The sequence below is a fragment of the Neopsephotus bourkii genome, unplaced genomic scaffold, assembly GCF_033783945.1.
Source record: "Neopsephotus bourkii isolate Nb327-2 ecotype Australia unplaced genomic scaffold, CSIRO-AGI_Nbou_v1 NB_107, whole genome shotgun sequence".
NCBI classification, from domain to species: domain Eukaryota; kingdom Metazoa; phylum Chordata; class Aves; order Psittaciformes; family Psittacidae; genus Neopsephotus; species Neopsephotus bourkii.
Window position 1 is genome coordinate 4704795 of NW_026900624.1, and position 27612 is coordinate 4732406.

The 27612-nt window shown below is 42.0% G+C and overlaps 1 protein-coding gene and 1 long non-coding RNA gene across 3 annotated transcripts in view; one reads left to right on the forward strand and one right to left on the reverse strand.

The window, feature by feature from the left end:
- Window positions 1-5639: 5639 nt before the first annotated feature.
- On the reverse strand, window positions 5640-10178 carry LOC133214042 (uncharacterized). The gene is made up of 2 exons (XR_009725969.1): window positions 9959-10178; window positions 5640-5887 (listed from the first exon to the last, which is right to left on the reverse strand). It is a non-coding gene; the product is annotated as an uncharacterized LOC133214042 (long non-coding RNA).
- Window positions 10179-10331: 153 nt separating this feature from the next.
- LRP6 (LDL receptor related protein 6) overlaps window positions 10332-27612 on the forward strand; it is a 127602-nt gene continuing 110321 nt past the window's right edge. For both annotated transcript variants that reach the window (XM_061358490.1, XM_061358499.1), the window contains exons 1-2: window positions 10332-10831; window positions 25465-25858. In XM_061358490.1, coding sequence (XP_061214474.1) covers window positions 10777-10831; window positions 25465-25858 — 449 coding nt within the window. In that variant the 5' untranslated portion in view covers window positions 10332-10776. The remainder of the gene's footprint in view (window positions 10832-25464; window positions 25859-27612) is intronic.

Consider the following 27612-nt stretch of genomic DNA (forward strand, 5'->3'; position numbering starts at 1 on the left):
TACATACAGTTTGTGGACATATATGTATCCCTAATGGTTTGGGGTTTTTTTCTGCATACATCACAAGCTATTCTTGAAACCAAATGGGGCAAATCTAAGTTTGAGTTGTCAGAAGTCTTCAATGTTGCCGCTGCCATCACAGCAGCTTATTGCAGGAGAGGTGCTGAGGACAACCCCTGAACTTTCACTGTGTGCTTCTGCTGTAACAACTAATTTGTTGGCGGGAGAGGTGGTTTGTATTAATTGATAGGGCACAATACAGTAGAGATATATTTAAGAGAAGACAGGTAGATATTTCTCAGGGTCATTCAGAGCACCTGATGTGTATTTGGCTAATGCCATTAAAAACATTGTCCTCCAACCCAAACAGCAATGTATATTAAGCACAACGAATGGCAGAAGCAGGGAGGTGCATGAGAACCATGATTAATTTAGTTAGGATGCTGAGTTGCCTTTCACAATCTTTGAGTGAAACAAACAACAAATGTTCTTACATTAAAAATCCCTTTTTTAATACTTGAGAATTAAGCAGGTGCACTGAAACACTTATCTCTTGTTTTGCCATCAATTCATCTGGCTGGATTAAGTACAAACGGGCGAATTGCTAGGTGGCCAGATCTTTCTATAGGGGCGTTTACGAGCTGTGTTTGAACACTAGAGGGCAACAACAGTAAATAGAATTGACAAATTTGGAGGGTGCCAATTTAAAAATGTTTCATTTAGCTTGGCTTTAAACTACCCAATAATGGCTCTTTCACTGCAAAAATGTTTTACAGGAAAGCTGTTTTGTTTATTGAAAGCTTCTGGGTGGAGGACATGTGTAAATGAAGACTGTTGTGAACAAAACTATTTTGTGGAATTGTAGTATAGAAAGCCCAAATTTATAACCACTGCAAAAAATCATAAAGTAGTAAATTACCGATCTCTTTGAGATGGATGAGAAAAGCACACAGTCCCTACCTCAAAGGGCTGCAAACTCAGTATAGTGTGTTCTCATCAAATAGTGCTTCAGATTATTGTAATTCTGGTAGGAACAGGAAATGCTTATACTCAGGATTCTTTCTAGTAAATTACAAACCAACTAACAAAACCAAACAAAACCAAAAAACCAAGAGAATTACATGAGAAGTCAGTTTCAAAACTGAATCTTATTTTCTTTCCTCCTACAAAACCATCTTAGTGGATTTGAATGTGAAGACACCATTAGATACTGCTTTGATCCCCACACTCCATACTGATACAAACACAGAATTTAAAGTGCTATTATTGCAGCCAACAGTTTCCACCTTTTCATTTAGAGCAGCTATATTTAGCTTCCTGCCACACTCCTGAAATTGGCCTAGGCTACTGGGCCCTTCCCATGCATTACTCATTTTCTCATATAGGCAATCCACCTCTCTGCCTCCTCATTCACTGATAGATATGGAATAGCTGCATTCCCCCCATGTACCGAGGAAGGTACATGCTATTCCCAGATGCTTTACCAGCCTCTGGATGGGTAGGTCTTCTGAAGGATTGGGATACATTGAAAAGTTTTTTTCATCTTCAGGAAGCGTACTTAATATTTTTCCTCTAGGTCTCTATACTTCTTGGGGATATCAAAGTGCAAAGCACAAAACTGCTGCTCTTTGTCCTCTGTGTGTTTGTTAGATATTATAAAAAATGAATAAATGTATTTTTAAGTTTCAGTACAACTATGCTCGATCACTGTTTCCCGTACACTGGCTCACTTCATGAGGAAAAAGCAACGGGTTGTGCATTAACTTCTGTTCTGTTATAGCTGGGGTCCATGGCCTTGCACAGCAGTAAGTCACTGTGCTGGCAAGTGACACACTGGTTCTTGTACCTGTTCAGCTGTCAGCTGACACCTGCATTCCAGCTGAGAACATAAAAGTAGGCTTGAAAGGCGAATTCAAAAGATGAGTCTTGGATCTGGCGTAAAGTTTGTAACTTTAACTTTTTAACCCCGATTTTTTTTTCTTTAGTTTTCACCTGACTGAATGTTCATTAAGCCCTAATTAGAAATTATCTTGGTTGCAGGTCTCATAATGGACCTGGTAAAGCAAGGTAGGTCACTCCAGGAAAGACTCTGCATATTTCTCATTTGGCTTTTGACCTAAAATTTAACAAATCTCATTTCAATCTTTAACTCAGCTCAACTTGTATTTATTTTGCCCTATTTACCACCAGCTGTGACAACTCAGTACCTTTCCTCCACCTTCTTTTTCCACAGAGTTGTTTCATTGTCTATCCAATGTTGTTCAAAAGTGGAGGATTTGCACAGGGAAAGAAAATGGGAATTCGCATTTGCTAGGTTGTGTTTTGCTTCAGTTTTCAGATACTCCTCTTTAAAAGTGATCACTACTTTAAACTTGAATTTTGATGTTCTGAACTTTCTTTTGAAATGATATCTATATAGCAAAATATTACTGGGTGATCCGTATGTCAACACAGACTAAGTAATGCATGGATAGAGAGCAGCCCTGCAAAGAAGGATCTGAGAACACTGGTAGATGAAAAATTAAGACATGATACAGCAATCTGCGCTTGCAGCCAGAAAGCCAACTGTATCCTGGGCTGCATCAAAAGGAGCATGACCAGAAGGCCGATGGAAAGGATTCTCCCTCTCTACTCTGCTTTCAAGAGACCCTACCTGCAGTCCTGCATCCAGCTCTGGGGCACAACACAAGAGGGACGTGGAACTGCTCAAGCTTCCAGTACCTAAAGGGGTCTACAAGAAATCTGTAGAGTGACTTTTTATAGGGGTGTGTAGTGACAGGACAAGGGGGAATGGCTTTAAAATGACAGAGGGGAGAATAGATTAGACATTGGGAAGAAATTTTTCACTATGAGGGTGGTGAGGCGCTGGCACAGGTTGCCCAGAGAAGCATTGGCTGCCCCATCCCTGGCAGTGCTGAAGCCCAGGCTGGACGTGGCTTTGAGGAACCTGGTCTAGTGGAGGGTGTCCCTCCCCAGGGGGTTGGACCTGGATGATCTTTAAGGTCCTTTCCAATCCAAACCATTCTGTGAATTCTATGGTTTTAGGCTCTTAACTGAGGGGTAGCACACACAGTGGGAGCAACAACTAAACAACTTGTATATACAACGCTCTGCAATCATTTTTTTTCCCTATATTTAAGTGGTTTGGGTTTATCGCTCCCATTTTTTTATTTTGCTATACTGAATCCATGATTTCCTGCCACAGTGTACCATTGGATGCACATATCCTCAATAACGTTTCCTTCAGTTAAAGTGCCAGGATTCCTAAACCACAACTGAATATAGGACTCTAAATCATAATTTCTTTCAACACTTACAGCTTTACTTATCTTAAAGGAAAAGAAAAAAAAAACAGTTTGGGGAAAATAGCATTTTAGATGTATTGTTCAAAGAAAAGATTTCTTAATATGCCAAGATTAAACGGGGATTTTGTTCTGTGTAAGCTCTTTCAGATCATTCTAAAAGTATTAGATTTTTCACAATTGTAGTAAGGAAAAAAATTAGTAGAAGCTGCATTAACGGCAAAGCTCCAACACTGAAAAAGGCACTGGAAGGAGCTTTATGAGTCAGGGCTATTCAGACACAATTCCCTTTTATTTGAAGATCCATGTGACCAAATACTGTTTTTGTGGCATTGACTGGGGAGGGGGTGGAAGAAGGCAGGATGAGGAATGGATTGGATAGCCTCACTCTAATCACTTTTTTCTTAAGAGGAGAAAATATAATCTAATTATTTCAAAATGGAATATGACGACCCTTCAACAATATCTTTATAGTGGGCACAACTGTTTTAATAAATATATTTGAGGAGTGGGTCTGTCTTTCTCTGTGTTTTGCTTTGTCACTTATCTACATTTAGTTGCCAGCTGTACTGGAAGAGTCTTTATCAAAGTCCATACTGTAAGGAAATTATCCAAGGAACGGATGCAGATGGAAAAGCAGCAAATGAGACTTCAAATATATATAATGGCCTCTTCTATCCCCTCATTGCATGAAGAATGAATCACAGGCCATAAGCCACAGAAACCTTTACATATGGAGTTAGTGCAAGCTTAAGGACCCACATTCATTCCCCCTCTAACAGGGAATGAAATCAAAGGGAGACACTTTAGCTCATGGCTGGGGTGAATATACGCTGAGCCTTTTGCTGTCCTGTGCTTGTATTTGAAAAATCTTTTGTGGAAACACAGGTGGTTACAGCATTCCCTGTGTGTAACTTACATAGTGCTTAGTGCTCTGGCCAGTAGATAGTAAGGTGGGAGGGAGAATCTGGCCCTCAGTTTCCATTCCAGCCATTCCCTCCAAGTCCTGTAGCTTTGGTTTTTAATAAAACAGGAATTTGTTAACTGAATTACTGTCAAGGCCTGTTAAAGCCAGTACAGACTACATAATCAGCCACTGTTGATTATCTTGGGATTTTACTGGTTGAGAAGTGAACAAGGACTAATTCAAACTATTGCCTCTATTGTAATTAGCTGATTTAATGATAAATTGATTTTATGATTCTGAAATAAGCTGGAAATTTATACATGTCCTGCATGCTACCTTTCCAGGCCTTGAAACACACTTGCCACAGTGAAACATAAAACATACCGAATGGAGTGTGAGCAATAGTTCCAAACTGTCAGAGGCAACACTTGTCTCTGAGAAATGATGGGTAACAGCACTTTAATAAAAATGTTAACCATAATTTGCCTCCATCCTTATTTTTAATGACTACCTAAAAAGCAATTAAGAGGGTAAAAAAAAAAAAAGGGGTTTTTCTTAAAATAAAGACCTGTCCCATCATCTTGCATTTGTGTGGCTTTATCCTACAAATCTCTTAAAAACTAGATGTGCGTCACAAAACATTGCAGATATTAAACCTAAAAATTAACCATCAGAGGGCACTCTCTTCTGCTCCGAGGAACTGTTTGCGCTCATTCAGCTTATTTTGAGAATTTATCTAACAGCTAATAAAATCCCCACCCCTGTAGAGGTATCATGATTGATGGTCTATAGCCATATTCTTTGAGGTGCTTAGTGTTTTGGCTGAATTGCAGACTAATATGTATATGAATATAAAGTATAAATAAAATATGGGCATGGACATACAAATCTGAATCTTCTTCCCAGACTTTGAACTGGAGAGGGATGAGTCTCTTGCCATAAACTGCACTTCCATGGTACAGCACTTTAGCCCAGAAGTGGCTATTTCAAGTTGCAAATGAGCTCTTCCCTATGCACAGTTGGTGTGTCACACCGTGTATACTACATAAAGATTGAAAAGTGTTGCAGGAAAGATTCCTAATTAGTGTGACACAGTGACTTACCTTGCTTGACCAGAGGCATAAATTCTAGTCATTAATCCCTGTGACTAAAGAGTGCAAGCAAATGTACAATGCTTTACCAGTAAATAATTTTTAGACTTCAAAGACTGCAGTGCAAAGCAGAACTGTTAAATATTATGGATGCATATTGCAAAACACTGAACTCCATGAAAGAGATTTGAAAACAAAATATTCTTAAATTGTTGTTGCTTAAAAGGCACGCACATTATGGTTAATAGAGCCCAGATGCTGACTGGGGTTGAAAATTTGAGCAAACTAAAACAAAATAAGTGTTTTGGTGTCTGTCAGCCTGAAATGTGAGCTCTTTGAAAAAGGATGTTTCCTCTGTGTCAACCTAGCATTAAAGTACTTTATGAATTTTAGAACTGTAGCTTTCTCAAATGACATTTCTGTAATTTGGCTTTGAAATGTAGCCCCGGCTGAATATTCCTAAGAAAAGTCCTGGACTTGCCCTGTGGTCTGGTGGGCAGTGCCAAATTAAAATCAGAATCCTGCATGGTTCGCACTGAAAACACAACCGCTGAAGTGTATCCTTAGGCAGTGCTGTTTTCAACTCCCTGGGAGATGGAAAAGGAGAAAAGACGTAGTAGGTAGACAGCCTGACCCTGAATGCACCATCAGCAGGAGTCCAAACACTTCTCCAAAGGCGTAAAGAAAATGCCCAAGCCTTCCAGGTCATCTTATCTCATATTTTCCCTTGGGGATATCAATGCATTCCTGTTGGACTAGCTCGCCTGTATGAGCTGCTGAACCCAATCACCTTCTCCTCTGTGAAGATTTTGTTGTAAGGATTCTTTTTTAGCCACAAAGTAATGCAGTTCTCATCCTGGGCACCAGGCAACCTCTTCTGGTAAAGGAGATGGGAAAGAAAGAATGGGTATTATACTAAATAGGGAGGGGGGAATAAGGTAGTACTGAAATGTAAGAAGAAACAACTCTATATATGATTAAAAAAAAAAAAAGGGATTTGATGGGGTGTTTGCCACAACAGTACCACGAGTGCCAGATATTGCTGTGGTTTGACAGACTGGGGGGAACCTGCAGACTAACTGCAAAAACAAGTAAAGCCTCATGGCCTGGAGAAAATTTCTGGGCTAGAGACATCACTATCAGTCCAGGAAAATCTGCTTGGAAGCTGCCTATGTCACAGTGAAAAGGTGCAGTTCATACAGTATGGCAGTAAAAGGGCCAGGGAGACTACATACAGCCTCTCAGTACTGAAAGGGGGCCAACAAGAAAGCTAGAGAGGGACTTTGTACAAGGGCATGTAGTGACAGGACAAGGGGAAGTGTTTTTTAACTGAAAGAGGGGAGATTTAAATCTGATACTAGGAAGAAATTCTTCCATGTGAACGTGGTGAGGCACCGGCACAGGTTGACCAGAGCTGTGGCTGCCCCATCCCTGGCAGTGTTCAAGGTCAGGTTGGATAGGGCTTGGAGCAACTTGGTCTAGTGGTAGGTATCCCTGCCCATGGCAGGGGGCTGGAACTGGATGAGCTTTAAAGTCCCTTCCAAACCAAACCATTCTGTGATTATATGATTCTATGATAATAGGAAGGGGAAAAGTATGTCTGGTTGTTACTGAACTTTAGGAAGGAAGAGATGATCTTGTACTCTACCACTGAAGGAGGAACACCGCGATAAACCCACTGCACTCGGAACAGGATAAACCTCATCAGGTATACCTCTCACATGAGCTGACCTTATGTTGGGGAAGATGAAGCATTTTTGGACAAAGCATTTTTCTTTACAAACTGTATGACCTAGGCAAAGTGCCAAGCTGATGATACTACAAGTCAGGGTGTTCTGTTTTATTTGTGAAGTGGTTATATCAGGCATCATTGGTGAAGTCATTGCTATGTCATGTCCAGTTCCCCAAGCTACTGTGCTGCAGACTTTCCTGCTGGGGGCAAGAGAAGACTTGAGCCTGAGTTTCAGTATGAAAGCTTGTCCCTTTTGAAGTTAGTGAGAATTCTGCCATTGCCTCCAGAGGGACCAGGATTTTACCATGCTGTGCCCATTAGTTCTTAGTGAGACATTCAGCAAAAGAGCTAATTATGATAGTGGCTTCTGTGATGTGGGCAGCTACAAATTCATTTGCTGAGCAGCCATCTTCTCCTAACAACTTTTGCTCATTAGGGACTTCAGTCCCAGTCCTACAAGAAAGCCCATTGACTCCACTGGAACTTGGGGCACAGTTCGAAAACAGAGTGACTTTGGCAGTCACTGCTGGTTTCAGGAGCTCCAGCTGCCATCCCTTGCTGTCCTGTGGGCTGATAAAAGTGCTTATGAGGCTGGGCCACCAACCAAACCAGGGAACTAACCTGAGTATAAACAAAATGTCCTGTGAAAGTTCTTGTATTACTGAGCCACCGTCTAAGTCTGAAGGTAGGGGTAAGGCTGTGCAGGCTTCTTAGCAGTTGGAGCTTTGGACTGGATTTGAGCCAGCAAACCAAGCTTTCTCATTCTAAGGTTAATAGAAATAACTGCAGTCAACAAGGGGAGACAAAAAAGACATTCCCTCTCCATTCCCCATTTATTTTGACTTTAAGCTCAACTAAAGGAACATAATCATCTCAGGATTTTCTGTCTGCAGTAATCTTGCTTCCTATTTTACTTTGTAAAAAACTCAGGCATGGAGTTAATTCTACATATATGAATTAAAAGTAAATTCATATATGAATTAGAAGCAGTTAGGAGATAGACTTGTCTTGAATCTTAAGCATTTATGGGGAAAAGGGTTCAAAAGAGGCTATCTGGGCTGGAATAGCGACAGGAGGATTGTGTCTATGCAGGCCATGGGGGCAAAAGGCCAAGCTGAGGGAGATGAAGCCAGTTATCATAAATGGCTCAGAGAAAAACTAAGCAGGAGAGGATTCAAATTAGAGAAAACCAGTGAACTACACCAGTGTGAGGGGTGACAGCATGTAATGTGAGAAAGCTAAAAATAAAACCAGCCAGCACGGACAGCAGGGAAGATGCCTGTCTGTTAAGGGTATGAGCAACAAGGCAGGGATGAGGCTCCCAAGGCAGACAGACAGTCAAGACACCAGAGTGATTCCAGCAGAAACAGATGAGATGCAAGAGGAAATGGCATATAGAGAAATGTGTTCTGTGATGTAGGGGTTCAGGCTTGAGGTTTTCCTCAGCTGTGCACTGTACGATTAAGATACGAATTCATGACATATCTGCCATACTTTGCAAGAGGTTAATCATGGATTGTGCAACACTGTGAACATAGAATAGAAGGAAACTCCCGAAAAGCTCTTTTTCTCCTCCAATTCAAATTAAACAGTGAAAATAAATATAAAGGTGTGCTCCTTCTGCCTGCTCTTGCAAAACCCAGGAGTGACAACAAGGGTTAGATGTGGATTATCTACCATCTAGGTACACTTTTGCATACGAAGCCCTTTCCCTCCGCTACCCACACGGATCTTGCTTGAGTTTGCTCATCCTCCCAGCTGACAGCACAGTTCTGGAGGAGGCAATTTCATCCAGCAGAGTCAAGGACAGCACTTTGTAACCTAGACCTGGCCTTGGGCAGGTACTGCTTGAAGGTTAGAAATATACTTTGCACAGAACACTCTGGGTGGGTTTTTTTGTTTTTCCCCAGTAGAAACTGGGATTCTGTCATTTAGCACATGACTCCAGAAGCCTGATGTTAGAGTCAGTCTACAACACCTGGGCCTTTAATCTGGCCAAATGTGTGTCCAACAGATATGAGATTAAAAGTTTTACACTTCTGTTAAGTTTCTAACAACCCTGAAAATAGTATGGACTTCTGAATGTAATGATCTCCAATTCTGCTGTAAGATGTCCTGCTAACCTGTCATTATCCTGCCAACCGGCTGCCATACTCTGTGAAGGAGGGAGAACATGATTTAGACTTAAATGTTTCTTGTAGAAAACCTGAAGTAGATTTCTTCATCTAAGGAAATGCAAGAAAGTTGTATTTTGTACTGCTTATTGGGAATGAACAAGGCAGGTACAGAGAGAAGCTTTGCGGGTATACTACAAAATCTTAACTTTTAGTCTGTTCAGAAGTAGAAGTGTGTTTACATGGATGCAATAGCAGAAAAGAGTAAGTTATATTTCAACACAGCACATAGGTCACTGATTTTAAGGGGCCTTTGTACTACTGTGCCAAGCAGCAAAAACCCAGCATACTACATTTAGTCTAGCAAGGGGGGCAAAATCCCAAAACACCCCCAAAAGTGCTGGGAAATAAATTACGCAACACTACACCAACCAAGCAGCAAATCCTACCGAGAAGTAACGCCTGGTACTGCTGCTCTGGGACAGATTAAGATCACCGAGCTGTGATCTCCACACTGGCTGTACTAATTGTAACTTAGTTTTAGCATCTTGCTTATCTGCCCCACCCTCCGCTCCCCGAGCGATACTTCACTATTACAGCCCGTCCCCCCACGTTTGTTTCCAATCCGACCGGTGGGGCACCGCACCGATACATATTTAAAGGCCAGCGTGACCTCGCAGCTGGCCCAAGCGCCAGGCCCTGGAGAAGAGCTCTCCGCGAGCGTGCCCCCTCAGAGAGCGGGCAGGACGGCACCAACCGAGACGAAGAAAGGAACCGACAACCCTGCAGTACCCGCGGTACCCAGCCCTCACCCGGCGGAGGACCAGCTCTGCCTTTGTGCTGCTGTTGCCTCGACCGCCGCCGCTGCTCTGTGGCAGAAAGTAGTGCCGTCGCTCCCGGGCCGGTGTTGCTCCGCGGGCAGCATCGCTACGCGGCGGAGGGGGTGAAGAATAGCAAGTAGTCCCGCTGGAATGCGACAGCGGCGACCGCCCCCCGCCGCCTCCCCTCACTTTGCCCGCGGGCGGGCACCGAGGGGGTTACCGTGATCCTCACCCTCTCCCAGCCCGGCCCGATCCCGCCGTGCGGCAGACCCTGCCGGGCTTTTGTCAGCCGCGGGGCGAGCGGGAACGTGTGTGTATGTGTGTGACCGTCCGTGCAAGAGTCGGTTGCGTGCGTGTGCCCCCGCCCCTCCTGACGGGGGAGAGGTGCTGGAGGGGGCGGGCACTGCTCCAGGAGCCGTCCGGGCGCGGCGCGGGGAGGCGGAGGCCAGGCCGGGGGAGGAGGAGGAGGGCTGTATCCCTGCGCCTGTGCGCGCCCGGCGGAGGCGGAGGCCGGGCGAGCGAGCGGTAGGGGTGGATGGGGGAACGACCGCAGCAGTTGCGGTGAGGCGGCGGCGGCCGGCATGGAGGGCAGCGCCCGCTCCCGCGGCGGCGCGACCGGGCAAGTGGCCTGCTAGGAACCGGCGAGGGAGGAGTCTCCGCGGCCGCCGTTCCTCAGCTTCCCTCCTTTTACCCCCCCACCTCCCGTCTTCCCCGCCACCTCCCCCGCCCGCCTGGAAGCATGAACTGGCAGCGGAGGTGCTGCTCCTCGCCGCCGCCTCCCCGCCGGTGAGAGCGAGGAGGGAAGGAAGATGGGGGCCGTCCTGCGCAGCCTACTTGCCTGCAGTTTTTGTTCGCTGATGAGAGGTGAGCGGGGAGAGGGGGGGAAAAGTTGCCGGGGTGGCGACGAGGGGCCATGTTTGGGCGTGCGGGAGGGGAGAGGCCTGGCTGCCGGCGGGGCGCGGGGCCCGGCGCGGGGGCAGCGCTCTCCCAGGCGCCGTGCCTCTACGCCAACTTCCCCGCCGGCCCGCACCGCGCCGAGCCCCCGAACCAGCGCCGCCCCTCCCGTCGCTCTCCGCACCCGGCCCTGGGAAGCAGCAGCTCGGCCACGCCGGTGTCAGGCTGATACCGCTGTTAGTATCGCCAGGCTCCTCTCCTTTTCTCCCCCGTGAGTGGCGCTTCACGCTGCCGGGTGCAGGGGGAGCGCGGAGATCTCCACGTATCCAGCGTGTATGGGGTGTTGGAAAGTGGCCGGGATCTGGTGTTTCAGTGAGCCCTTCCTTGCAGCGAAGTGAGCGTGCGGAGTTGTCGAGAATGGAATGGATGCTGCATCCTCTCAGCTGTGCTGGCTCTGCGCTGGGACTTGAGAGAAGTTTGTGTTTCACTGGTGAACTGCCACGGGTGTTCATACAGCTTTAAATCGGCAGTCGACTGCCTTACGGGGGGATGTCACTTAAAGTAGCTGAGGATTTGTATTCCGCGTCTCCTCTCCACCAGTGTTTTTTGTCGTGTAAGGCACAGTTGGTATGAAAGCCGAGTTCTGGGGTTGGTTTTTGGTTTGTTAATGCTATTAACATAATTACAGTAACTAGTTTTCTGCGTTCAGTCTTTCTGAGAAGAAATCACCTGTAGTGTTTACATCCATCGCTTTGCCATTTACTAGAATTTTTTTCATACTAGATGGGGGAAGAGGTTAATTGCTAACACTGAAACACACTCTGGCTTAGAAAATTCATCAACACTAGTGTGTTCAGATGAAAGCTAGACTAAAGGTGGCTTATGTTGAAGTAATTGCTCTGTCTCCAGTTACTCAGTACTCTGGAAAACAAAAATTTTCCTCTCCTCCATGCCCTTTTTCCCCCACCCTCCCTCCTGTGCATCTGTTTGCCATATTGTATCCTGTTTGCAAAGATGCAAGTATCCTTATAAATGGGCTGTGTGTTATTTCAAACCCCTATTATGGTGGTTAAACCCCAATTTTCAAAAGTTAAGGTGTCTCAACTTTTAACTGAAGTCTGGAGCATGGAGGGAGACTGTTTCCTGACAAGTTAATTAAGTACCAATTGTACCTGTGCTTCATAAACCATTCGTTTGGCTCTCACTCGCTCTTCAGCCTAGCTCAAATGACAGCACAGAAATTGCTGTCATATGTAATGTCACGTAATATTGTGACTTTAATTTCTTCAAATTAGTCTCGCAATAGTGACATGTGCTTCTGCAAATCTTTGTATATGCTTAATAAGACACTTTGAAAAAACTTTCAGTGTATAAACCATCTGGACTGTCATTTCTCATCTCTTGTTTTTGTCTATTGCCAAGGACATTTGTATCCAAACAGTGTTTTTGTTTCTTCTGTGTTCAAGGTCTCCTGCTGTTTGATCACCTACCTGAATTTGTAATATTCTGTTTGTGACATGATAGTAATTTTCCTACTGGCTAATTGTTACCTTAGGTAGAGATAAACAGCAGGAACAGCTGACTTCTGAAGAAACAAAAAATCAGATTTTAATGCATGCATCCTCCCTAATAAACAACATCTATGCAAGTAGAATTGGTTTGAATAAGATGTGTTGAGTTCAGAAGAGGTGTCAGCAGTTCCTTAATGAGGCAGAGGCAGTGCCAGCATGGGTATGAATAAGTTTATACATGAAAGTAGAGGTGAAGTTATGAAGTTCACTGTTTGGTTTTGTGAATTCAGTGCTGAGAAGGGTGCCAAGCCAACAGTGCTGGAGTCTGAAACTCAGAAAATGTCAGTGTTTGTGAATTGCAGCAGCCTCTCTGCTTACAGAACTAGCCTCCCTGTTCTCATGGACTTGTAAACCTCTGTCCATTTGATTTTTTAATTTTTTTTCAACAGCTGAACTGTGATCATTAGTGTGAGGAAACTGTGGTGGACTCATTTACCGATCTGGAAAGGAATAAAACTGGTAACCTGGAAGCTCAGTGCCCCATAAACTAATAAGGACTTGAAGAAGTACCAGGCCATTACTAGTCAGAAATGGATGCACAGGGCAAGGCATCCATCTTTCAAAGTTGTCCAAGGACTGCCATAAACCAGATCCTACTGACATTTTCAGGGCAGGTGTTTGGATTTCTAAGAGACAGGAGGTTAACTGTCATGAAAGCTTGCTGTGGTTTGGGTTTTTTTTCTTTTTCCATATTGTGGCTGATGGAACAAAGAGTTCACTTTCCTGGAATCTCTTGACCCCTCCTCAGAGTCTGGTCTCTGTTTCCTTAGCCCCTGGTTTGATTTTGGTGATTGGGCTTCCTCTTCTCTGGTCATCTGCAGTACTTCTTGAAGCTGCTCCCAGAGAGGGTACATGTGGAGGAGTGGGTTAGAGCTGCTTCATGGAAGCTTTGCTGTATTCTCCGTGACAGCTGTGAAACCAATGAGGATCTTGTTTGATAATTGTCAGTTTGAAAGAGGCAATAGCAGTGCCATCACATCTGTCAGGGAGCTGCAGATAAGTGTGAAACTGAGATTTCAACTTTTTAATAAGTGATAGAGAGTTCTTCCTCTGCACTTATTCACAGCTTACTTCCAGAAATAACTCTCCAGTCATCATGCAGTTGCTGTTTTGTTTTGGTTTTAAACCATGATCATGCAGACAGTGTACAAAACTCTTGTTTGAGTAGGAATCTTACAAATGATGTTTGTGCAGACATACTGAATATTGCAGACCTCTGCACTTAAGGTCAGTTAGCGAAGAGATAAAAATTCCTCTTTGGTAATGCGCATTTTAAAATTAAAGCTTCCCTCTTATGCATTCAGAGGAGGGTTTGTTTTAATCTGTTGTTTTAATATTGTTACTGTTTTAATTAATTTTAATTTGTTGCTTGCTTTTGATAAACAGATAATCTGCTTTTTTTGTAACTTTTAGATAGATGTTTGCAAGTAGTTTAGGAGAGCTTAGTGTTCAAGACTTGGTAAATTGTGACTGGAGGTGTTTGCACATATTTTTCTGCTAGAAGTCGGAGAGGGGGACAAGGGTTAGGCTTTTTACTTCTGAAGCACTCAGGCTGGTGATGAAGTGTGGCATTTCCAGCTGAAGCTATGCATTTGCCTTCAGGCAAAGGGTCTCTTCACCTAGGACTGTACAATCCTTAGGTTTGATAGTGAGACTTGGAAATATATATATTTGTAATTGTCATGGTCTGTTTCTTCACCCAAACTTGAGTCAACTGTATTCTAGTCATGTTTTTGCATTGTATGATTCCTCAGAAATCACTGTGCCTTTTGTCTGCCGTGATTTCCAATGCATTTTCCTCTTTCATCTCTCCATAGAAGAGTCTGAAATTAGCGTGATCTAAGGTGTTACAAAATCCACCATTACTTTAATAGTTTTTGAAATTATGTCTCTCTGATACAGTTCATTTATCATCAGATTGCTGTAGCTGTTTTTTAAAGCTGAAAAACAAGGACTTAAAAAGTTTGATGGAAGATTTTGCTGTGTCTTGGAGGTAAGGTGAAGTAGCATTTTTGGCAGGGTGCACTGCGTATGTCAGGAAGTTAGGGTATATGGTTGAAACTGTGTATCTGGTCAGAGATGTGCGCAGATGATGGGCTTCTTTTACCCTTCAGTGACATATTCAGGTGAAAAGGTTTCTTCATGTTTCACACCAATGCTGGTTGGAGGGGCATTAACCATACTGATGCTTCTTCCTTTTCCCCTGGTGAATTGATTACATCTGCATTCCCTGAATTCTAGGTAAGGAATTTGGCTAGAAGCTGTAGAATGCATAGAGGAGTGGTTTTTGTTTGTTTGTGGGTTTTGTTTTCTTTTTTTCGGGAAGATAGGTCAGGACCTGGAGCATAGGAAGATTTTAAACTCTGTCTTTGGGAGCTGGAGAAATCTGATTCCTTTGGACATCTGTAATCCACCTTTATGATGATGTCACATCTCAAAAATGCCAGCTTTACAAATAATCTGCTGCAGTGCACGTAATATGGGATTTACTTTTTAGTTCAAGTCAAGTAGAGCAAAGATAATTTAATTTTTTTTCTTCTGAGTGAGTGGGGTAGGGGAGGAAAACAGGGAGAAACAGGTCTCAGTTTCTGATCTGTCACCATTCATCTCTGCAGCCAGTCTGCAGACTTAAACACTATATTGTTTGTCCTCAGCCTATTTAACTTCATTAATTTGCTATGAGAAATGCTAAGTACTTGGGTTGCTTTGCTGGTGGCTTCTTCAGAAGAGTCCACTTCCTTGTACTACAGGGAGGGGTAGATGTTACTGTTGAGTGGCACCAGAAACAGTTACTAAAGTTCTGTTGCATGGTTTTGGCTGAGCTGGTGGCTGGGAGCGTGCTTAGCTCCTCGTCCAGGTCTACTGCTGGGGAGCCCACGCTTCAGCCCCCTTACCTGAGAGAGATTTGGTTAGTAAATTTTAAGTAGCTGGTGACATTTTTTGCTGCCACCCACTTTGATGGCACATGGAGGCTGTTTGTGCTTCCAAGGCAGTTGTGGCAGTGAAGCAGAATTTACATGGGTGAAGGAATTTCCCACAGATGGACTTTTACTGGTAAGTGGTGTAAGTTGCTTGTAAAGACATGGGGGGATGCAGCTTCTTTGCAGACTTCAGGGATGGTCCATTCACCTTCGTATAAAGGAGTTGACATTGTTCACTTAAAAGTTGAGCCCTTGAACCTACACGCTATGGCTCACCAAGGGTGACTGTTGATGTGCAGACATGAGGTTTAGGATGAGCATGCAGTGAGTATTCCACTTCTATGCTGAGTGCTTTGTTGTGCTGGCTCTTCTAGAGGGTAGTTGTTATTTGATGAAAGAAATATTCTCTAATAATAACTTCTATTTTTTCAACTTATACTTCACTTGTGTAGTTTCAGGGTGTATGCCACTTGCAGAGTTACAGAATGAGCAGTGCTCTAAACAAAGAAACTGTGTCATTCTTTTGTGGTAATTGTCCAAAGACTGGAAGGAGAAAGCATTGCATTTCTAATGGACTGTACATAAATACTGGGTATTGACACCCTAAATATTAAGTAACTTCTACAGATATATTTATTTGGCAGGCAAGCTGACATAGCCTTCATTAAGCTCTCTAGATACTCCTGTAGTTCATAAATATTTATGGAAAGAGACTTACAATGTCTCAATGTTTGCTCCACATCAGCAGAACTTGGTCTGTATGCAGTGATGGTGTTTGCAAGTAAATATGAGTTTGTTGTCATTTATTCTTTCCAACATGGTCTCCTATGAAATGGTTACAAAAATAGGGTGGGTTTTTTGTCTCCTTGTGATTATCTTGGTATAAACCTTTCTATTTTGATGTCATTGACACAGTCCTCTACCAATTTTGAAATGGAGTCGAGCCTACCAGTCTACGAATAGAACGGAAATACTGCAATACCTTTTTCCATTTGATTTATAATACGCTTTTAAGAACATACCATTCAAAATGCAGGTAAAAGAAGCAATGGTTTAGTTAGTAATACTTTATTTCCTTTGCAAAATGTTATTAACTATTTGGGGAGAGCAGCATATCAGTTTAAAAGGTGGAATGGATCTTGAGCTCATTATTTATACAGAGAGAACAATAAGGAAATGTTTTTAATATAAACAGACATGGAAAATGGCAACATTTGTAAAGATTTTTTTAGTATCTTGTTACAGGATCAGATTACCTAAATAGAATTACTCTCTTGTGATATAATCAATGTGGCAGAAATGGTATTATAGTCTAATTCTGTTTCTAAGGGCCATGTGTGAGCTCTTGATGTTAGATTTGAAAAGTAATTATATTTGAGACAGAAAATCTTAATCAACTAGCTATATAATTTTGCTTAATCAAAAATCATTTGTTTTCCTTCTCTATGATACTGAAATGTAATTTTCTCCTTTATATTTTTTTCTCTTTCTCCCCCCTCACCATCTGTTCCCAGAGGAAAAACATGGTTTGTAAATTTGTATGTTTTTGGTTTTATTTAACTGTTTATGCCTCCAGAACTTCTCAGTAATAAGCATTCTCCTCTGTCTGTTGTCAGAGTTGAAGCTTCTAGCTGACTGATGTGTTTGCTCGAACGTGGAAGGTAACAGAAATGGAAGGGGTTGTAGAATTTCAGACCTTTTTCCTTTGCTATTCTGTCAAACCAGAAAGTAAACTCTTGCTTGTTACTCACAGTGTTAATTAAAATGTTAACACTGTGGAAATCCAAGAACCCTCTTGAGTACATATAGATTAATAGAGTAGGATTATAAAGAATAATAGAAGAGTAGGCTTTTGTAAACCTTGTAGTGACTCTTGCTATGTCCATTTGGAAAATGCACGGGTGCTCTAGTGAGTCAGAAACTTAACTGAGGCTCAATAGCCTTTACCCTGTAGGTTATGGTAAAATTCATAAATTCAAATTGGGTGGTTTTGTGTTTATGGGTTTATTTGTTTTTCTTTTGGTTTCTCAGAAATGAGTCCTATTCAGTATGAAAAAGCCTGGGTCATTTAACTTTTTTCAGTGGATCCTGCATGTGTGTGTGTTTTGGTTTGGTTTTTGGTGTTTGTTGTTGTGTTTTGTTTTGTTGTGTTTTTTTTCCCCTGTGTCACTGCATCTAGTGTAAGCCTGTTGATTTTACATTAATAATGCTGGGATGTGAGTGGCTTTGAGAGTTAAAAAAAGAAAGTTAAAATAAGTCACATGGTTCCAACTGTTTCAAAGTTATTGCACATTTTATTATATCTTTTTTTTTTTAGTTCTTGAAGTATGTGCACATCTTTCCTTAGCCTTTCAAAACAGTCCTGAACTGTTCATTTGAACTGGGGTTGTTACTTGTTATATTAAGATGTAGTAAACTTTATAGTCCTAGGAATTTATCTGTTCAAAGTGTCATTTTAATAACTTCTTTTCACTTGCAGTGTATTTTCTTTCAATTTTCTTAGAAAACTGTTTTCTAGTTCAGTGTGAATCCTTCATACTTTTGCAAAATTGTTGAAGCTGTCTTGTCTTAAAGTATTTTACCTGCCTGAGAAACAAAATCTATGAACTTTTATCTCCCACTACAACAGTTTTTTCCATACAGCTTGTAAAAAGTCATCTAAGGGAGTGCCTATGAACTTCTTGTTGATGTGGAGAAAGACTTTTGTTACTTTGAAGGTAAACCAGTGTGTTGCTGCTCAGCGTGTGTACTTTTTGGTCCATGTGAAACTGTTAGCGATCTGGGTGAGACCCCTTGGCTGGAACTTTTCCCACATTGTGCCTGCTGATATAGCTAGGGTCTTCTAGCTATGAGAGGCAAATGAGCTGGCAGGACTCCCAGGGCATTCTTGGCTGGATGTGTACCCCCAAACACATGTGCTGTCCAGGCTGGCACATATATATAATGAACTGCAAACATTCCAGAACAGCAACAAACTTTGGGGCATTCCTCTCTCATATTGCCAAGGTGAACAAGGTGTATCTTGTGGCCTTTAAACTTTTTAGGTTTTAGAAAAAGGGCTACCGCTGTCACAGCATCACAGTGTTGTGTCTTGGTGCTCTGTTTCAGTGGAGGGACTCAATGCGGTCTTTCAACAGCTTCATGAGGGGTATGATAGAGGTTTTTGGTTTGTTAGAAATGCTGTAGGAGATGATGATGCTAGAAGGTGTAAAGGGCAATATTTTGTTTCCATGGGATCAGGTAGTCTCATCCATCATAGTACAGCTCCAAGTTTGGATTGCAAAATATCATCCCCATTCAGATGTGGGACTCTTAATTGGTACAGTATAGCCAAAGCAGGCTTCTTTTTCTGGATGAACAAAGGTGTGTGCTAGGGAGAGCTGTCAGAAACATACCTTGCAGACAGGAGCAGCTTTGTGGCAGTCTACATGCCTACTAACTTTCTCATTAAACAGATGGCGTTGATTTAAACATGGGTGTTCCCAGTAAAACTAAGGAAGTATTGCCGGTGTGCATGGAGCTGGTATGATTTAATCTGCAGTGCTGTGTTGTTTTCACAACATTTTGGGCACCTGGGATAGTACTGATGGAAGGCTGTGAGAACACCTGAGGAAACAGAAGTGTTACGTTGAGGTTCTGCAGACATTAGTGTGGCTCATGGTAGTACTTGGTCACACATCCCTAGGAGCCTTCCTGCTTTCCAGTCTGCTTCTGGCCCAGGGAAGTGTCGGTGCTGCAACAATATATTCCTATTTTCTTGCAACTTTGTGGCTCCTTCTTGTAAGCAGCAGGGTAATGGAAGAAGGTAATAGTGCTCTATGCAAAGCAGCTGCAGGAAGGTGTCTGGCCAGGAAGCGTAGCTCTCTCCTTATCCTAGGCTCTTGTCAGTAACACGGATTCAGCACTTAAAGTTATGAAGATGTCTGCTGCTGAAGCAGTACATTTTATCCCCATGAGAGCACAGTGGGGAGCAACTTCAGAGTAGGAGAGTCAATGTTATGGAAAGATGGACAGAGGGTCAATGTGGGTGTGCTACCTAATACTAAGAAGAGACATGCTGTGATAGTTTGGAAGCCGTAAATACTGGCTCTGTGGCTCTCTTGCCGACAGGATGAGTTGGTGGGTGATGCCTGCCATTCAAAAAGTTAGTCGCCTGCTATATGCTGTAGTTCTTGGTGTACTTTGGTTGTGTGTGCTTTTACTCAGTCCTTACTCCGTCAGGACTATTGGCTTTTTATGCCTGGGCCTGGTATTTTTATCATTCCCTGTACTCTTTTTTTTTTTTTAAATATTATTATTCATCCTCTCATTCTTTTGCCTCTGTCCTTCTAGGTCTTTAATAAGAGAATTGTTTTCCAGCTAATGGTGGGAGCTTGGTGCAGAATCCAAGCACTGTTGTTGCTTGGTGTCTTTGTTGTTGCACTAATGTGGTTTACTCATCTCATTCTCTAGTGAGCCTGACTGTTCCTATGACCTTTCGAGTTACCATCTGAACAGCCCTTGGGTAGCTGTAGCATGTGGAGTACACGTTAGGTTAGCTGTAAGGAGGAAAAAAGGTCCTTTCTAACAAGCTTGGGCTGCCTCATGCTTGTTTACTAAAGTCCTGTTTGCCTGCTGTGTCCTGCAAGTATATTTGTGAGAACAAGGAGGTTCAGAGAGAAGAGAGCTCATCCAGTGAAAATGGAATGGAGGCTACTGGTAAGTCAGTTCATTAATTTTTGTAAAATATTGTGTGGAATTGTGATTTGTGTGGAATAAATCAGGAAAGCTGCTGTGGTGGAGAACTTGGTGCAAAATCCTGGCCTGCTGCTTGTTGCTGAAACTCCTGTATTTCCTGGTGAGTTTGTTTGTTTGTTTGTTTGTTTGAAAATCATGATCTTTGTATGAGGTTTCTTGAGGCTGGGTCCCTGCTTTTTGGGGAAGTTGTTTTCATTTGCAACTTGCCTCTCTTCTGATTTGATTCAAGTTTCCCAGGCTTTTATTCCCACTGCTACCTCAACTTTTTCCTTCTTGCTCCACCAAACTGAGCAGCCAAACTCAAACATTCATGGATAACAAGTACACAGAATTCCTTATTAGCATAAGCAATGATGAAGAAACTTGGAACATGGGTAGTGAAGGAAGAGCCCTCACAACTGGCTGTGCCACTATCCTTGTGTCAGCCCAGAGACTTAGGTTCTTGTATGGGTTCTCTGTGGGACATCTTGGGAAGGGGAAGCATTGTATTTCATATAAGGAGTTTTTAGTTTTGAGGAGGTTGCAATTAACACACTTTGCTGGTTATCTGTGCCCACTTAAGTGCTTTTCCTTCCCTGTGGGCTGAATGTGGGTGCATATCATTCTGTCGAGGCATCTGGCAAACTTTGCTCACTGTGCCTCATCCAGGGCAGTGTGTATTTGCTTGGCACATGTCATCAGTGTGGTGTGTCTCCTCTTTTCCAGTCCTCATGTTTGCCATCCTTGTGGCAATGTGCTTGGCAATATCAATTCACCTTTAGATGCTCAGAGTTCTCCAGCAAGATTTTTAAAGGATGGTGAATTTTCTCTTCTCTGCTCAATAACATCTTCGAATGTAACAATCCTTGGGTTTCTTACCAGTGGTCTCCTGCATGGATGTTTCTTTCTACAGTGTGAGTGGTTGCCTGGTATTCCTGGCTGGGTCACACTGGGATTCTGGGGAAGGTTGCCACAATTTACAGTGGCCACCTGTAGTCTGGCAGGTCCTGTTACTAAACTGGAGGTTCACAAGAAACCGGTTCAACTAATTCAATCAAATCTGAATGAAAGCTGATTCAGTCCTCCCTTTGCCATGTGTGCTAGTACTTACGTTTGTGTGACTTTGTTCTGAACTGTTTCCGTATTACGGCTGGCTAAAAACTACTTTTTGGCAGGTGGGGGCGAGAGCATGATAGCCTTTTGCTGGTTTAGTTCCCTGCATTGTCTCTGTGGGACATGTGCAGGTGCCAACGCAAAAGAGATGTTGGGAACCAACAGCTGAAAGTGGAGCTGGGGAGAAAGGATGTGGCTGCATCTTGAGCAGATCCAGGAGGCTGCCAGTGACGGGTGGGGGGGAGAGCTGCTCCCCCTTCCAGCTCCCTGCTGCTTGCCTTATGTTAGTTTTGGAGTTTGCTGGACCACTTCTTACGTTAATTCAACTCGCTAACCCAGTCAGACCTTTCACTGAAGTAATGATTTAAATCAGCTCAGGGAGGGGCCCTTAACTAAGTGAAGGGGTAGAACAACATTGCTGGGGTTTGGGAAAATGAGGCTGTGTTAATTGCTTTAACCAGACTAAATTCCATGTCAGTGAAAGAAAATGAGCATGCTGAAGGTAACACTGACCTCATGGCACCCAGAGGTGTCATGGATCATTGAAAGTGGAACGAGAGCAAGCAGGAACTTGTGGAAAAGGCCTCTGGACTAGTTAAAGGAAAGCATGACAAATTCTGACAGCTTAAAGTTGCCACTTCAACACACAAAAAAATTGGAAAACATTTTAACTGACCTTTTATGTTGGTTCATGGCTTTGTGTTCTGCGGGCTGCAGCGTTCTTAAGCCAGTATCAAAGGCTCACAAATCAAATGAACAAAGCAAGACTTAACTAAACAAGTGTTAGGGAAAACACACGGGTATCTTGGGGATTAGCAACTTACAGTATGCTCGGGAGAGAGACAAAAGTTGCAACCAAGAGCTGTTTGGTACAAGAACTAGAGTTGGGTGGTAAGGAGAAGGATGCTGATGCAGAATTCTAGTTGTAAAGGTAAGGCAACGAAGTCAGTGCCTGGATTTTAATATTGAATGCGGTAAGCTTATGGAGGGTGTTATGTGAATATTGGTGTTAACAAGCTATTAGGCTCAGTAGTGACCCAGTATTGGCAAGAGTTTCTTATGATTAATTTTCTTTTGTTGTTGCAGTTCAAATGTGCTAGACCTCAGCTTTTAACTTTTGTGTGCTTTAAGCAAATGTTTGTTTCTGCTGGTGGATACCAAAAGAGTTTATTTTATAACTAAGCATAGTTTTTATTGGGTAATTAAAAGGATAAACTACATTTAGACCTCTCAGGTGATAGAGGACACAGTGATATTCATTGCTGTTTGAGTTGTTGATTTCAAAGATGAGTGGGTTTTATTTTACTTTCAAAAACATGTGCTTCTCTCAATGTATTACAGTTTGTTTCAGTTAATGGGTTTTTATGATGTCTATAGAAAGGGGAATAGAAACCATAGGTAAAGAGTTCAGCTTAAAACAAAATAGATCTGAGTTGTATCTCTTTGCCCCATTTTAACCTAAGCTGCAAAATAGTTGCCTAGCTTTGAGCTTCTCTTGCAGTTCTTCCCCTTGGTTATTAGTGTAGTTCATAACTGAGTTATTCAAGAAAGCCATCTTTTCAGTGATCTGTGCTTCTTTTAAAGTGAGTTGTATGGGGCAGAATGGGATTTTCTGCCACGGTTTTCTTTTTGGCATTGCTGTTTGAGTAAAAAAAAAAGGCAAAGGTGACGGTAGCTACTAGTGCTGCCAACTTCAGTAATTGCGTTTTATAGGATATTGAAGCCTTCGTGTTTTCTGGGAAGGGTTGGGCTGGGGGTGGGGAGGGGGGAGGGAACAAACCTGGTTCTTATTATTTTGGTGATACATGCTTCATTCCTGAATGTCGCAACAAATTGGAAAGCTTTATATCCTCATCTGCCAGCCCTGCGGGATGTGTTACAAGTTGCGGCTTTGAATCAATCTGCGTGAAGCTACACATCCTAAGTGTAGCTGTGTTTCTTCCTAGCCATCATTCAACTAGCTTGTATCATTCATGAAAAGGAGGTTTCCTCCAGTTCTTCCTCAGCCAGCTCTGAGCTCCAGCAAGGAATGAATAACCTATGCAATGCGGTTGTGTTAGGCTCAGCAGTGCCTTCAGGCCTCGGTGATTACACTTGACATGCCTGGTGTTCCAATTCAGTGCATGCTGTGTGCATGGGTACTCTTGCTCCGTGTTGCACATAATAATGGAGCCTGTACTCATTTGTACATGGATTTACCTTTTTTCAAATGCTGGGCATGCTGTCTTATTAGAGAGAGCTCTGCCAGTTGGCTGCACACTTTCCTAGATGACATTGAGCTGGCTATTAACTAGATTTTTTTTATGTTGCAATTGTATGCAGGCTTTAAAAAGTAGAGGGTTTTATTGTGTATCTATTTTCTACCACTTGCAGTTTATTTAATACTTCTTTTCTGAAAATGGAGTCACCATAAGCAACCTGCACTTCAAGAAACTGCTGTAATTAATTTGAAATCTTTAGGGGATGGGAAATTATGCAAGGAAGGAAAGGAGGTAGAGAGTAAGGTAATAAACCTACTTACTCTGCTTTCTGATTTAAAGGAATCTACCCCTTCTCCATGGAAATATCGTCTTTAAATATTTTGCTGCACAATAAAAAAAATTTGGGAGGGATGAATACAAATTTAGCAATATTAAAACCAAGAAAACTCCCTTCCCCACCTCCTCCATTTTGGTAACTTCCCATTTAAAGACTGCCATAAGTAAATTCATATTCAGTGTTTCTGAAATTAGGATGACAGCCTAAACAATTTACTTCACAAAACACAAACAAAAAAAACCCACTCCCTCAAAAAAAACCAAAACAAACCCAAACCCAGTAAAACAAAAAAGACAGAAAGAGCTTCCAACATATTTAGCAGAACTTGTTTATTTGGAGGTAGAGCTTTTTAGGTCCGTCAGCTTCTCCCAGTGCACATATGGGCAATGTCTTTGATAGTTTTGTGGTAATGAAATCTTGGAAATTAGCTTTTGAATTTTCTGACACCTGTGCTAGTATTTCTGATTTCAGTGTTTCTCATACAATGAACTGAATCCTTCCTCGCAATGTAGCCGTTGACATTGTTATTCAACCATGCGCGTCTTTGGCTCTATAAATTTAAACCCTTTTGTTAGAATATACATGCTGCTTGAAGTTTAAAGTGCTCACCTATGCTGACAAATGAATCTGCAAGATTTTTGTTGAAGCTGTGTGATTACAGGTAGAGGAGCATTTAGTATGCCAATGAGAGTACGTATCTGAATGCTGCTTGTACAGCCGTGATGTAGAGTGGCTAAGGAGACACAGGAAAAGGTAGAAATGCTTTCTCATAGTGGATGCAAAAGGATGTGATTGTCTGCTTTACACAAATGTAGTGTTTTTCCTAATCTTTTGCTGAAGTAGGTATGAGGCTGGAATTTCCATAATGTTATATGTAGCTTGTGGTAAAGGACAATTAAACAGCCATATTACATTTTAGAAACTGTTTTCATGGTTACTTCTTTTCATTAGTTATTTTGGGTGTTGTGCGAGAAGAATATACAGATGGTTGAAGCTGATGGAGTAAACAAATAAAGCATATAGAATAGAGGCTTTGTATTAGAGAAGTAAACAGGAGTGGTAGAGCTGAGTTTGAAAGAATTTATGTTGTCCATTCCTGTAGATTTGTTTTTCTCCCTAACTCCTCATACCAACTGCAGCGCTTTAAAGCAACATCTGTCTCAGGCTATGCAATTCATTTTGTATTTGATTATATGTAACATGTCCGAGATATATAATTTCAGAGAGTATCAACATACAGGTTGCTTTGATAGCTTGACATGAATTAGGCTTTGATGGAACTGGATTGTATATTACTAAATTAGGGGGGGGGACGGGGACAGATGGACAACGGGACGACACGCAATCTCTGCTCAAGTGGGCCAGCACTGACTGCTTAGAAAACTGCATTACCCTTGTCTTTCTTACTTAAGCATCCTGCTCTACAGAACAGTGTCATTTGGGCACTTCCGACCCCCATTTTCTTTGTTCTCTCCCTTATTCTTTAATTTTAGTTTAATAATGCACAGCCCAGAATAATGAGCTGCCTATTATGAGGTGACATCTTCAGTTGAAGCACTGTTGAAAGGCTGAAGGTCTGTGCTATTTAGTCAAACTACAAAATGTCCCCCCACCTTTTAATTATTATTTTTAAATTTCTTAAATTACTTGTGGCCTGAGGCACCATAATAGTGCAAACTGTGCTTAATATGAGTGGTGTTAATGCATCTGTCTATACCCCCACCCCTGATTTCTCTCCATATAGCTGCCCCGCTGTTGCTGTATGCAAACCGACGTGATCTGCGACTGGTGGATGCTGCGAACGGGAAGGAGAATGCCACAGTGATTGTGGGTGGCTTAGAGGACGCAGCAGCAGTGGACTTTGTGTTTGTGAAGGGGTTGATATACTGGAGTGATGTCAGTGAAGAAGCCATTAAACGAACAGAATTCAATAAATCTGGGAGTGTACAAAATGTGGTCATTTCTGGACTTCTGTCACCTGATGGGCTGGCATGTGACTGGCTGGGAGAGAAATTATACTGGACAGATTCTGAAACAAATCGGATTGAAGTGTCTAATTTAGATGGATCACTGAGAAAAGTTCTGTTTTGGCAAGAATTGGATCAACCCAGAGCAATTGCCTTAGATCCTGCCAGAGGGTAAGTCTTTGTTAAAATATAATAATTACAAATATTAAAACTTCTGATAGTTTTTGTTTGTTAAATGAATGTGAATGAAGTGACAGTACCGTTTTGGAAGTTATCCAAGGCCATTTTTTTGAAAGTTATGCAAGGCCGAAGGCATTATTTGCTGTTCTGTATTAGTGTGATTTGAAAACAGTCTGCATGTCTGAAATTCATACTGGTTTGTGAACAACTAGGAATCATCAGATTTAAAGAAAAAGTACTAGAAATTTATTCTGGCAACAGGGCAGAAGCTGAACGGGAACGGAATAGTTTTAATGTAAAACCTGATATAATCTGCTTGAAAGGCCATTAGCTGCCTGTGAACAGGCTTGTACTTCTCTGCAGTGTCAAGTAACAGGATTTTTTTGAGTTTTGTTCGTTGTTGATATTCATGCTTTATTGAAATGGCCAAAGAAATGAAAGAAATCCACATACTGTATTCATAACAATTTGAGACACATTTTAGCACTTAAGGGTTCCTGTCCTGACCCTTGAGGGAACTTTTGTTTTAAGAAGCCCTGTGCTTTGGCTTAGCCCGTTCTAGAACAGGTCAAATTCTTCCCAGCTCTCATTTCAGTCCCTGGATGTGACTTTACATGGTAATCTTTTTATTCTGTTCTTGGGACAAGCTGTCATTGCCAGAAAAACTAAATTCAGTAGTGGTTTTGGTGTTGTTATGTTAATGGCTGGCTTAAGGTTATCACATAGCTAGTCACCTTTGAAATAGTGACTGGCTTTTTTCCCAGAGTGGCTGTCTAATGGAATATTCCTGATGCTGTGTAATCTTTTGGTATTTTTATTAATCTGTAGTACAGATCTTACTTACAATATCTTTTTTCATGAACAAGCAGGAAAATGACTATTGTACTGCCATTTCACATTTTTTTAGTCAACGTTTTCTTGGGGTGAAATCACTGCATTATTTCTTTGGAAAGGAAAGGGCTGTTTTAGCTGCTTGCAGCTCCTTTACATTATAATACATTATAATGTGTTGAAATTGTGTGTTTGGGTCTTTCCCTCCAAAAGAATGAAGTCTTCTTGTAAAACATGGCTTTTTTCCCAAACTTCATAGAAATGTCCTATCTTGAATATTTTCTTTCACAGTTTCAGTAGGCCTTTGGCAATATATAAATAGGAAACTTATTTCTTTTGCATTACTTATATTTCCAGCTCTGGAAGTGGGAAAAGCTTCCTTTTGCTATCTCTTTGCAACTTATAAATTGCATCCAATTATAGCATTAGTTTTATTTTATTGGATTCTAAAACCACTTAAGAATGCAAGAAAAGATGTAACATTCATGCTCCTTCCACCCACCATCTGAAAACCGGGAGAAGTGAGGAAAACCACAGAGTGTTTCTGATTTGGCTTGTAACCAGAGAGACCAAGGTTCTTGTTAGTTAGGAGTAACGTACTCTCGTCTTTTTCTGAAGAGTACTTGTATTTTCCAAGTATGTACAGTAATACCGATCAAAACTAGATGGTTGCATACTCTTGCACTCTTTAATAATACTTTAAACAAAGAGGGAACTACAAGAAGAAAAATGAAATAGATCAAAAGTAAAGTGAATTTGTAAATTTTTCCATACTGATGAGTTGTTAAAGCAGTATAAGTAAACAATTCAATGTGCCTAGATTTAAAGCAAAACAACTTAAACAACACCCCCACCCCCCCAAACACTAACCCCCTGTTCTCCAAAACAAACAAAAAAATCCCAACCAGGGAAAA